Source organism: Anarhichas minor, unplaced genomic scaffold, assembly GCF_050575085.1.
Source record: "Anarhichas minor isolate MPS153535 unplaced genomic scaffold, ASM5057508v1 ptg000004l, whole genome shotgun sequence".
In the NCBI taxonomy this organism is placed as follows: Eukaryota; Metazoa; Chordata; class Actinopteri; order Perciformes; family Anarhichadidae; genus Anarhichas; species Anarhichas minor.
The window spans coordinates 5325646-5338665 of NW_027466450.1; the positions used below are offsets into that span (position 1 = coordinate 5325646).

Genomic DNA, 13020 nt, shown 5'->3' on the forward strand with positions numbered 1-13020 from the left:
TTAAGTTATGTTGTGAGGTGGTGTTACATGGGGGTAGATTGTAATCCGTCACTCTCTGTCCCTGATCTTCCTCCAGCCGCCCTCTTATACTCCTCGTCTTTGATTCAGACTCCCTCGTTGATGCTGTGGCTGGTTTCTGGTCTGGTTTTCACTGACCGCTGATGTTTTCTGTTTCAAGTGCCGATTTAAAGTCGATAACATGTCAGAAAAACAGGAAAAATGCCCGTCTCAATTCAGCAATAAGTGTGTGATGACATTTACACTCTAAAACCTGAAAATATTCAGTTTACTATCACAAAGAAAAGCAAGAAAGTCTCACAATTGAGAAGCTGGAACAAGGGAATAGTTTTTGCAGCGTTGCTTAAAAACAACCACAATCAATTGATTGACAAAAAGAGGAGCGAGAATTTGCATATGTGGGTCACGTGACGACAGCTGTCTCCATGACATCCTAAGTTGAAACCTGTGAAATGCAGTTGAAATCTCGACAAAAAGATAGTAAGTAGACCTTGAGTTGCCCGCCTCCATTATTTTAAATGACCAGATTTAAATCGACGCCTATCCAACACAGTGTTGAATACTGAACATTTTGGATTAATACAAATAGGATTTATTGCTGATTTATTTGCATTGGATTATATTCGATTGTACAGATGTACACATACTAAATTGGCAACTCGGTGTGCCGAGGTGTTGCGTTGTCATCATAACCTTCAATGTTACAAATGTACTTTCGCACATTGTGCTACATGCTTCTATAAATCTCTGTTCTCTGTGTCTAGTTGCTGGACAGTCCCCACATTACGGGCTCAAGGGGGGGACGGTCTCCTTGAAGCCACACATCCCTGGACAACCTGATGGAATTCTGTGGAAATATAATGGCAACAAAGTGGTCGAGTTTGATAGCAGAGAGGAGTCGGTGTACAGCCCATATCAAAACAGGATCACGCTGGACTGGCAAACTGCAGAACTCAATATCAGTGACCTCAGATTTGAAGACAGCGGCGAGTATGAATTGGATGTAGACATCAACAAAAGGTTGCATCGTTCACTCTATACATTGGAGGTCATAGGTACGTTTAACAAAAATATATGTCATTTGCAGTTAATCGATCAACAAAGGTACCTGCATATATAACTAGAAGTTGACGTGTCGCTATATTAAATACAAGCAAACAACCTGCAAAAAAAGAAAATCCTGTTGCTCTTGCTTGTGAGAAATATTGGATCTTTTCACGTTCTGATCAACAGAAAGCTCTTTATGGTGCCAAGCCTGCAATGGGAGGCGCTGTGCACACAACAACTATCGCTCGCTTACTTTTCCAATTGCAACATTATAGTCGAACGGCAAAGAGGAAGCAGAAACCCGAGCTTTCTAAACATCAAGTTAAATGCCAAACACCACAGCAGTAGCGACAAACAGTGGTGGCCTCGGAAGGGTTTGTGAAGGCGGAGGGAAAATAAATGCAGCAAACTACAGAGAAATATGAAAGGAAAACCTACTGCAGCTGACAAGAGAACCACAACTTTATTTCCCAGCAGTCCAGTACAACAAACGCCTCATAGATACACACCATGTCTTGTACCAACAGTCAGTGTAGTCTTGACAGCACTTCTTTCCCTAAAAGTGTTTTAGTCTTGCCCTAACTAACCAAACTGTAACAACTAGTTTTAAACCGATCATGACCATGATGTTTTCCTTACCCTTAAACGTTCTAGTTGCCTACACTCATTTATACATTTAAACATAGAACCAGAGGAACAGAACATTTTTATTTATACGTTATCCTCTGTTGTGATGCTAATTCTTTATTTTTTCCCCGATAAGCACCGTATGTCCTTTATACCCTTTACATGTTTAAAATTGTGTTATTATATAAATATAACAAATCATTATTCAATTAGGTATGTATTCATTTCTTTGTTTATTGATGTATTCATTAAGACAAAGTCGCCAAGCCCACCATCACCTGTGAGATGAACGATGAGGGCAGCTCTAACACATCTGGAAAGCTGCTGTGCTCCGCAGACCTCAGCCAACCTCAACCCTTAATGGAGTTCGAGTGGACAGAACACGGAAATGTGCAGCCTGGCTCACAGTTACAAATATCTCTGGGGGATAAGCATGACGATGAAGTGTACAGTTGTACTGTGAGCAACCGCCTGAGTAAAGAAACGGCTACATTCACTGCAAAGGATTGCTACCCGGGTAAGATATCGCGTCGGCATCAGTTGTACTTTCAAATATGCTTTTAGAAACTAATTAACACATGGATATTGTTATCAGTAGCCCACCATTCGTGATGGCTTTCATTAAGAAACAATACCTGCTACGCTGCATTGACGATGACACTGAAATTGAAACAGAGACTTTGATCTTTCAAACTCAGCTGAGCTTTGTATCGTACCAGCGGTGACAGGAAAAGAAGATGAAACGGGAACAATGATTAGTGCACAGTGTGTTCCCTTCACGTTATCAATAATAATAATAGTAATGAGGGAAGAAATGTATTAATAGATCTCTTCAAAGTGATTTACAAAATGAACATCCTTTTGTTGTAGTATCAAGAGAGAAGGCAGAGTTCATGTTGAAGATCTAGACTCCAGTTCTACGGTACTACTTGAATGTAATGTAATAAAAAGCTACGGTAAGTTTGACTTTTGTGTTTCTGTGCAGAAGAAAGTTCATCTGCATTACTGATTGCCCTCCTAGTCACCGGTGCAGTGTTACTCCTGGTGGGTCTGGCCATACTGTACTGCAAACTACGCCATAAAGGTAAACACTTAAAACCAGAGGAATTATCCCAAAATCATTTTTATTGTATTATCCAGCAACCTAGGAGTACTAGTTGATAATACAGTACATACACACTGATGTCCATGTATTCAGAGCTATGTGTAACAGTTGACTAAATGTAATAAAAAGGTATATTAATAGGTTTTATATGGGGCAAGGTTTCTTTGTGATCTAGAGATCAAAAGTTCCAACCGTATCTATAGAAGGCTGTTTAGCTGCAGTATATTTAACACAAGCAGCTGTTTTATTGACTCTAATCTCCACATCGTATGCAACTAAACCGTACCGTTTCTGTCCCCATGCACTTGGCTCCAGCGTGTTTTGCAAAAGATGTGGAAAAACGCTCGCCGCCTGGTAGAACAGAAGGTATGACATTCTATGTGTGCTTAAACCAGCAATTGTTTGGCATTTACGCCTCATAAATAAATGACTAAGACAATTAATAGATTGTCAAAACGTTGTTTATCTTCAATGTCTGACAATAGACAAATCGTATAAATCTCGACTAATTATTTTGGCCGGCCAGATGTTTGTAGCTCAAAAGTTTTAAGAAATTGAATACTTACAAGTAAACAGTATAATTTAGAAGTTCATGCTGTTTTTCTGTGTGGGGAAATGTTCTCTGAATATGTTCAAATATGTCACACAGTGATAGTCAATCATAGGATGCATTTTTTGCAGAAGTTCATGAGAAACCTATTGCCCTACCTTCCGATTGGAAGAAACCCTGTCTAAGTCAGCACTGATTGAGTCCTCTTTTCTTCTTTCATAACCTACTTTTCACTCAATTTAATTAGAATATGGACGATGGGCTAGACTGTTAAATCTCCTTATATTCTGTATCTTGACGATGCATAGTGATGGCCATAGATGCACTCTGTGGTCCATTGTGATGCAGTCCGTGGCTCTCATGTGAAACCGTTGGTCAGCTTAAAGGCCATATCGTCTAAGAGCTCTTTGATCTGAGTTACATTACATTTTGTATTTCAATCTGTTTCAGGGTCGGATACGGAGCAAGCTCAGGATGATGAAAGAAGGGCTCTCGTAGCATCCACTCTTCCCTCTACTCAGCGACTTGGCCATTCGGTCCAAGGTAATGGGAATATGAGGCCTGGTGAACCTGCTAGCAACCAAAGAGAAGACGCAGATTCAGAATATGTACCGGTATCTGTAAAAGGTAAAGGCTGCTAAGAAATGTGATTATATGCTATAACAGTAGAAAAACCTCTTTCAGATAACGGTGAAATAACATTGTGTCATATTCTCTATCATTTACAAAACAAAATGTTTATCTTATGCTTCAGCCAAATAACTCAAAGACAGAGGCCTTGACAGGAAGTGGAAAAAAACAACATTTGTATTGAAATAATGAAGTAATAATAATATTAAATCTTAATATTTAGCATGTTGTTCTTTTATCTAGTTTTTTGTTGATCAGCTAATCTCTTAAAGTATTCTTTTACTTCATTTTCCCCTTTTCTGTTTTTTCTGTTTACAAAATGACACAGACATGCGTAAGAAATTTGAGCCTATGCCGCCTAGTGGGTTTCCCTCCCCTCTGGATCTGAAGAATCTGGCTTGTGACGACAAAGGTGATGTGGATGCAGAGCAGCACAGAGAGCCTTCAGAGGAAAAAGAGCCACAGAGCGACCCCTCAGACTCTGAGAAGGACAATGAGCCAGAGCCTGCTGTTGTTGTGGACGACTTCAGTGAGGACACGCTGTCTAGTCCAAAATCCCCCGTCTCTCCTGAACACACAGGTTTGGAAACTACAATGTACAGTATGAGCTGGATTCAGAATAGTCACAGCAATAAACACTCAAATGAAAAAAAAAAAAATTAAAAGCAAAATATTTGACAGTTAACGGCATTAATTATATATGCCCAAAGACTTTACCAAGCACAACTAATGGGCAGGTACAAAACCATTGTTCTACATTGTTCTTTTACTTCATTTTCCCCTTTTCTGTTTTTTCTGTTTACAAAATGACACAGACAGGAGTAAGAAGATTGCGCTTATGCCGCCTAGTGGGTTTCCCTCCCCTCTGGATCTGAATAATCTGGCTTGTGACGACAAAGGTGATGTGGATGCAGAGCAGCGCAGAGAGCCTTCAGAGGAAAAAGAGCCACAGAGCGACCCCTCAGACTCTGAGAAGGACAATGAGCCAGAGCCTGCTGTTGTTGTGGACGACTTCAGTGAGGACACGCAGTCTAGTCCAAAATCCCCCGTCTCTCCTGAACACCCAGGTTTGGAAACTACAATGTACAGTATGAGCTGGATTCAGAATAGTCACAGCAATAAACACTCAAATGAAAAAAAAAAAAATTAAAAGCAAAATATTTGACAGTTAACGGCATTAATTATATATGCCCAAAGACTTTACCAAGCACAACTAATGGGCAGGTACAAAACCGTTGTTCTACAGTGCAGCGCAGTAGTGTGAGTATGTACGCAAGTCTGGATGAAACACCCAAGTTAGGTTCAACATACTTTGTCATAGCTGACACAAGAGGATGCAGCAGCAGTTTAATTCATTGATTGATTATTCTTAACAGAAGACTCTGAACAAATTAATCCTTTTTCAAATTCTTAGCAGTCGGGTGCACTTTTTTAAACTTGTTTTACCGTCTGTTTCAGAGCCGGAGAAGGAGGTAGATGAGGATGAAGAAGCTCACTCTGCTCCTGCCGGCGCTGAAACTTCTCCTGCTGCTCGGCCACATTCCCCTTTGACCGAAAGCTCTCCAAATATGGCACCTAAAGACACGGCTGGTGAACACGAGGAAGTCGACGACTCAGTTCAGGTCACTGGAGAATCTGCCGAGAAAAATGTCAGAGAATCTGACTCATCAGACGAAGAGGAAAGAAATGAATCGGACGACTCTAGCGAGGACAAACTGTTGTCCACCGTTCCTGAACAGAGAGGTTCGAAAACGATATTACATGAGCAATGTTTAAACTTGTCACAAGAAGAAAAAAACACAAGCGAAGACAACCAGCAAGAAACAGTCAAACCGGGTTCTGAAGATGAAGAGGAAAGTAAAACAGAGAGTGCAGGTGACCATGAAGAACCAGATAGGGAACAGGATCTGTATTCAACCACCTCCCAGCAGCCTCAGAGCCCCACACCAACAAAACCAGACAACGGGAGCACCGACACCTGTCAAGAGTCCCCAGCAACTGCACACGCTCACCCAGAAGAAGAAGAAGAAGAATAGCACAAGACCGGCACCGACTCAGACGAGACGGCGGGGCAGTCGGATAAAGGCGAGCAAGGCAATGAGAGCTGTGGTGGGGATAATGCAGGACAGAAGAAAGATGAAGTTGTTGCGTAGGCCTTCGTGCAACTTGGCAAACAAGTTAAGATTTAAGAAGGAAGCAGATAGTGAAGGGGATGCTGTAAATACCGCGCGGCAGGCAAAGAGATTAAGATCAATAAAAAGACGTAAATGCAGAGTTAAGAGAGTGTGGAGGGATTTCAACACAATCCAAATGCAGAGAAATATGAACTGTGGGATTTTATATGGAGTGGTGGACATGCAGTAAGAGCCACTGAGGGAAGAAGCAGACAATGACATTGTGAAAAAGGACAGTTTGGAGATTGAAAGCAGATGGTTGGTTCATCTCTCTCTGTTGTCCGTTTCTTTTTTTAATACAACACAAATGGTGTCATTGAAACCAGTAATACGAGAATTCAAACTAGATTACTGAAAACAACAGAGATAACATCTCACACACAGTGCAACAGTCAGTCTGGCGGGCAACTGAAATGACTGTACGGAAATGACACTGACATTTGTAGGAAGTGAAGAGAACCACAAGATAAACTCGCACAGAAATAGGATAGTGTCTGCCTTTCTCTTGAGTTTTCCCCGGTTCTCTTACTTCTAACTTCTTAGCTTTTTTTATTATTATTAATGTTACGTGTTTTAATAACAGCTTTATTGTTGGTCTTTTTAAACGATACTATGAATGATCGACTAATGATGCTGCATATATGTTTTTTTTTAATGAATTAAGCTGTTACAAACATGATTGTATATGTTTAACTCTAGTCAGTTTAACTCTTCGTATTGTGACTTTATCATAAGGAAGACTTTTTGTATTAATATTTCAATTCAATGTTTTTGTATAGCCCAAAATTACAAATCACAATCTGTACAGCATACGACATCCTCTGTCCGGGAAAAACTCCCCAAAATAGAATTATTATAATCCAGTGACTGTGACGTGGTTTTAACCGCAGATCGTTTCCTTTTTTTTAAGAAACAGAATGCTTTATTGAAGGTGTTGTGGGAAAATAAAATCATCTGGTGAATATATGTGATGCTGTACGCATATATGACAATGTACAAAGAGCCTGAGGTCTAAATGATGGATCATCCTGAAATATTTGTTGTTCTGTGTATTTTTATTTTTTATTGCGACCAGCTTGTTTATGCTAATTCATTGTTGGGATAATATTTGAAAAATGTCTGAGCTCAGGGTACATTTGTGATTGTTGATTATTCATTAATGATGTGTGATTTCCGTGCATGACACTAGATTGTTTTTGTATTTTCTTTAACTTTTTCTCGCTGCATTGTTTGCTGATTGATGGATGTTTTTGGAAAATGTCTCATTTGCACTAATTCATAAAGGCAATGCGAGCAGTTTATTTCCAGTTTCTTGTCTTTTTGTTCGACGATGAAAGCTCGGATTTCTCCGTTTTAAAAGAAAGATTGTGCAATGATTGCTGAAATGATGAAATAAAAAAAGAAAATATAGCAAACTGATGTGTTTGACAGCTTAGCACGGCAAATCTTTAACCAATACACACAAAAATACTGACAGTGCATCAGCAGCACATTTGTAAGTAAATGTAAGGATGTGTTTGTATCAGTAGGGGGCAGTGTTTATTTGCTCTTACTCCTAGTCATGAACTGATTAGAAATTAGAAATGATTCTTTTTTTATTTATGTAACCCTCTTAACACAGAGTTGAAGGGCAATCTCAGCGACAGAGGCCAGCTTAACAAACACACAGTTGAAAATATGTGATGGTTAAATGTGGTGTGACAGAATTTGATTGCAGACGATTTCTCTAAAGTCTAAAGCGAGTTCAGGGTTCAGGCTGGGTGTTGATGAGGAGCTGAATAAACGCCTTGTGTGGGACTTTGTTGTAGTTCTGCATAATTAGAGGTGAATTTAGTGAAAAGCTGCCACAGTAACCCATCAGTCAAACCGGCTATGATGTAAAATGCTTGAAAAGCAGGTTCACCCACTGCTGGATGACAAGCTGGTGTAGATTTCTTCAGGCACTGGTTGGGCCATGTGAGAAAGTCATGCATGATTAGTTTAACCTCTGAGTCACATAGACGTCTGTGATCTGCTACCACCTGACCTGCGGGTTCAGGGCACAAGCAGGGAATGAACACTATCCTATTTCTGTGGTCACAACGAATACCGAGGGGATGTTAAGAGTATTGAGTTATTGGTGGGGAATCGAGGCCCTGCCTCCTCCGACGCGGGTCACAATGTGGTTCCACTGAGACGTTTGTGATATGTTGATGGCAGCAGGGAGGCTCCCATCCCGGCTCAGAGTCTTCCAGTGGAGCAACTGTTTCACCATCGCCAACTTATTTTTACATAAGCATATTTCTTTCTGGGATGGTTGTGACACCAAACAGGCTTTTTTTGTTTTGTTTTTCCTGGATTTTGAAGAAAATGGCATGCCAGCCTAACTGGCCGGGGAATGTTAAAGTAGAGTATCTTAAAGTAAGAGTATTTGTTTCACTTCAGAATGGGCCACCGTCCAGGACTGCCTTTTTTTTCTTTTCTTTTTTTATAGCAGGTTGATTAGCAAGCTGGGTTGTTTAAATTGCCTCCTGGAGGGCTGACGTGAAATCGAACAATATCCTCTGGCTTTAGAGACTAGCCCCATAGCTTCTCATTTATTTTTATGCAGAGTTAGGACAGACCTTGGCACTGCTCCGCTGAGGAAGCTGAGCCCAGGGAGGCCAGGTCTGGGCAGGTCAGGACAAATCAATTAATATCAGCTCTATAAAAGGTCTTGGCTCTTTCTCGGGCCATACTTTACTTACGACGCTGCAACCTGGACACCCAGCATAATTATGTGGATAAATTGTTAAATGTGGTTGAGACATCATAATGAAATAATATTTCTTTCCTATCTCTATAAAATACCTCTAAGGCCCGATTTGTCTTTGGACCCTGCTTTTATGAGAAGTGATAGTAGAGCATTGTTTGTCATTGTTATTATTTTATTACTTTAAACAAAGTTCCCCTCGTGGGCGATGATGTTTATGACTGTATATTCGGTTCAAACTCAACCTCTATGCTCAAGTGTGCCTAAGGCAGAAAGATTATTATACCCATGGCAGCAACCAACACAGTGGAAACACTTATTAATGCTTATATACCCATAAATGCTGCAAATGGGACGGATAAAATAGGTGTAGGGTAAAAGATTCAACGTTGTTTGACTGGCCTCTCAGAACCAAAAATGATCTCAGTAGTGAGAAATAATTCAAATAACTACAAATACACCTCAGCTCCTTCGTGGTCTTATTAACAGAGGCCTGGGGGGGGGGGGGGATTTATAACTCCTTCTTTTTGTTGTTACTCCAGTAATAAGGAACTTAATTGGAGGATGTTATCTACTATTTGGGGTCTATCAAACACACCACTGCTGCCATGTTCATATCTGGTGACCACAATATAAACACTGGTTATTGGACCTCCAGGCTGAATGAAGGTGTATATTCTGAGTGAAGCCATGTTTGCGTGAGTCTCATGGTGGGTTCCTTCTCATCAGGACAGCTTAAAGCTAATTACAGAGTCTCGGGTTGGATTTGGAGTATGGTCACATCTTTGTGCCTGCAAACTTTCTCTGTCACACAACATCTTGGCAATAATGTCCCTCTGAAACGTCAATTGTTGAGCCAATATATTAATATTAAGTAAATATTTTCTTCTGTATGGCCAGGAAAGATCTTGGAGTATTTGCTTGTTTTCACTACGGTTTCTCTTGGGCTTATGCTTTGGAGACGGCTCTCATATTTGTGGTATAGGGACACAGAACCTGGCCTGATTTGAGAATTTATCGAAACAGTACGGCCACACAGCTAAGCATGAAAGAGAGACAAATACTACTCTTTTTTTTAAGCATTAGAAAACTTCAGTTTGACTACTTAGTATAAAGTAATGTAGTAATGTAATGATGTCCAGGTCAATTGTTTGGTGCTCCTTTTTGGTCCTATAGACCAAGAATCCGAATGACTTTAGTGATCCCCTGACTTTTTCCCGAGCACCACCACCAGGACAACACTTGGAGGTTTTTGGTGACAGATTTGTACAACTGTTGGATGGATTGCCAAGAAAACTGGTGCAGCAGTACTCACCATACAAAAATAACCACATTCCCGCCAGTCTCACCATGTGTTTAAAATGAATTAGCAAATGTTAGCATGATAACACGCTAAACTAAGATGGTTAACATGGGAAACATTACACCTGCAAAGCATGTTCTCATTGCCATTATAAGCATTAGCATGCTGATATTCACATTTAGCATCAAAGCACCATTTGCCTATGTAGCGACAGCCTCACAACGCTGCCAGCATGGCTGTAGACTGTGTTCTTCTGCTGTTTGTCAAGAAAATCATTCATTTGAAATTTGCTAAAGTAGTATCTTTGATTTACAGTGAGCACCACTCTGGTTTCACACTCTTGTTTAAAACAACCAGCACTATATATGATGCAAAGATAAGATCCGCACAAGTTGTTGAACGCTCTTGACTTTGCAGAACTGTCACAAATTTTTTCCATTTTGCTCACATTTTTTAACTACTCTGTAACCATTTGTTATTAACGTTGCAGTGGAAAAAGTATGCATCACCCCTTTCAACAATTGGGAATATATCCTTTCAGCACCATGGACAGGCAGTCTCCAAGAACCAGCGGAGGAAATCACTTTGTTTTTGTTTTTTGTTGTCATGTGCATGTGTTTCTGTAACTACTTTTCTCACTATGCGAGTGGCTCAGTTTAGAGCTTTGTCAGTTCTTTATTTGAACAAGCTGCCTGTCAACATGCCACGCTGACGTATCTGCGCTTGTGCAGTTGCAGACCCTGACACAATCCTCTTGTGGCAAAAAGGAAAGGACTTGCCGCATGCCGCCTGCATTGTCTGATGTGAAGATTAAAGCCAATCCAAACAAAATTCACTCTCTTCAACTCTGAGCTGGTCGATGGCGAGACCACCAGAGGGGAACAGCTCGCTCAGCTATGTCATCAGATATACTATCATTGATCTCAGTCTCCCGCTCTCCTCCTCTGTCTGTCTTTTGGCTTCCTGAGTCTTTCAGAGAAATGTCTCAAGGCTCGCTGTCTCTTCTCTTCACCAGAATAACATACTGCATACGAGTGCACAGAGACTCCCTGGCTTTGAATCGGAACAACTTTACTTGACTCTAATAATAATCAGGCTACCAACCCTGTCAATAATTGGAGGAAATATTGGGATGGGACCACAGCTCTAGGTAGCTGTGGCCATTTTAATGGTGTTTTTCTGGCTGTTTTCTCTTCACACCAAAAAGATGGCTGTCTGCCACATTCTTACAGCCTCCATCAGTGTATTCACTGACAGCAAGGAGCATTGCTCATAAATTCAAACACATAAATGCCGCTTTCAGTGAAACTAAAGGTTTGACATGGAGGTCACCCACATTTAAACTGGGCCTTAGTTAATTGATTTATCTAACTAACTGATGAATCCCTATTGATCAATTGACATTCATGTCGGTCTTGAAAAATATTGAAAATAGCAAATGAATAATTGAGTTTAACGTGTTTTTTTTTGTAAAATAGATCCAGAATTCTGGGTACAATTGTGGCTGTTTAACAATTGTATGAAAAGGAGATGTTACCAAAACAAGATGTAGAACACTCTGCCTGGCTCTGTTGTGGTCGATGCGGAGTCTGGATGTGTCCAAATGCTCTCCATATGTCTGGCAACTCCACTGACCCCTCTTACTCAAACGTTGCCATGGTGGATGTGTTTGACGCTCGACCAATGTGCGGTGATGTTGTTGTTTTACTTTACATGAGTATCACAGCAGTAAAAATTCCAATAGATCTACTACTGTGGCATGGGTCATTTTGGAGTAGATAAAGCTTGCCACTGATTCAAATGTTATAGCCAGCAGAGGACTTTTTATGCACTCCATAATGATGCATATATAGGGGGGGGGGGGGGGGGGGGGGTGGACTCCTGGTGTTAAAGCTCACTCTGTGAGACAGAGAGTTAGTGTACGTTAAAGCGAGCGTTACAGCCAAATGTTATAATTCTTTATTTGTGTCTGTTCAGCTCGATGGCAGCGTGTCACTTCTGTTTCCCGGGTCTGTCTGTGGGGGAATGATTCATGTGGACGTCACCGCAGATTGTGCTGGTGATTACCCAAAATAGCCCCGGCATACGGCATTGTACGAGTTCATGCGTGCGTACATGCGTAGAGAAGTGCATGTATGTCATTGTACGTGCAAAAAAAACGCTTGCTCGTGTGTCTATGTGCACATGAAACATGTCTGCTTGTGTGTGTGTCCGCACATTCCTGCCGTCATGTGCATGTAGTCGGGGATCTGGCGAGTTCCTCTCCACCCATGGTGGGCCTCTCTCAGCCAGATGGATGGTCTCAGCCAGTGTCGGAGAGGTGACAGCTGGCTGGCCTGGCCTCCCCTAGCCAAGGGTCTGGATCCTGTCCTCTGACAGCTCCTGACAGCTCCTGATGGGTGACACGTCGACCGCTCCCCCCCACCCATGAGCTTGCATCATGGAAACTCCTGGTTTACCCAGAAATCAATGATGTCTCACAGCGGGCTTTAATGAAATGTAAATGATATGAGCCACACCCCGGTGAGATGACGCCTGAACTCATAAGCGTTATAGAGGACGTAGCCACCCTACTGATGATTGAATGATTAGGTCTTTTCAATGGCTGAAAAACATGTTTTACAGAGGAAGAGTAATAGCTGCTCCACTCAGAACTGAAATGAGACAACAGGTCATGATTCGTACTCAAAATATAAACTCGTGTTCCATGTCAGAAACCTCATTATGTTCACAAAAACTCTCATGAAAGTCATAAATTAGACTAAGCTAGTGCTACTTCTTCTTATTTCACTTAACTCAAAACATAACCGCTCGCCCTCATGGCTCTTATGTTCT

General features: G+C 41.1%; 1 protein-coding gene across 1 annotated transcript; it reads left to right on the forward strand.

Annotated features, from left to right (window-relative positions):
- The first annotated feature begins 6 nt into the window (after positions 1 to 6).
- On the forward strand, positions 7 to 7452 carry LOC142967181 (uncharacterized). Its single transcript, XM_076107104.1, has 8 exons — positions 7 to 1073; positions 1946 to 2209; positions 2678 to 2776; positions 3113 to 3163; positions 3798 to 3974; positions 4306 to 4557; positions 4793 to 5044; positions 5436 to 7452. Exons 2-8 carry the CDS (start codon positions 1978 to 1980, stop codon positions 6011 to 6013), a joined length of 1641 nt encoding a protein of 546 aa, XP_075963219.1. The 5' UTR covers positions 7 to 1073; positions 1946 to 1977; the 3' UTR covers positions 6014 to 7452.
- Positions 7453 to 13020: the final 5568 nt, after the last annotated feature.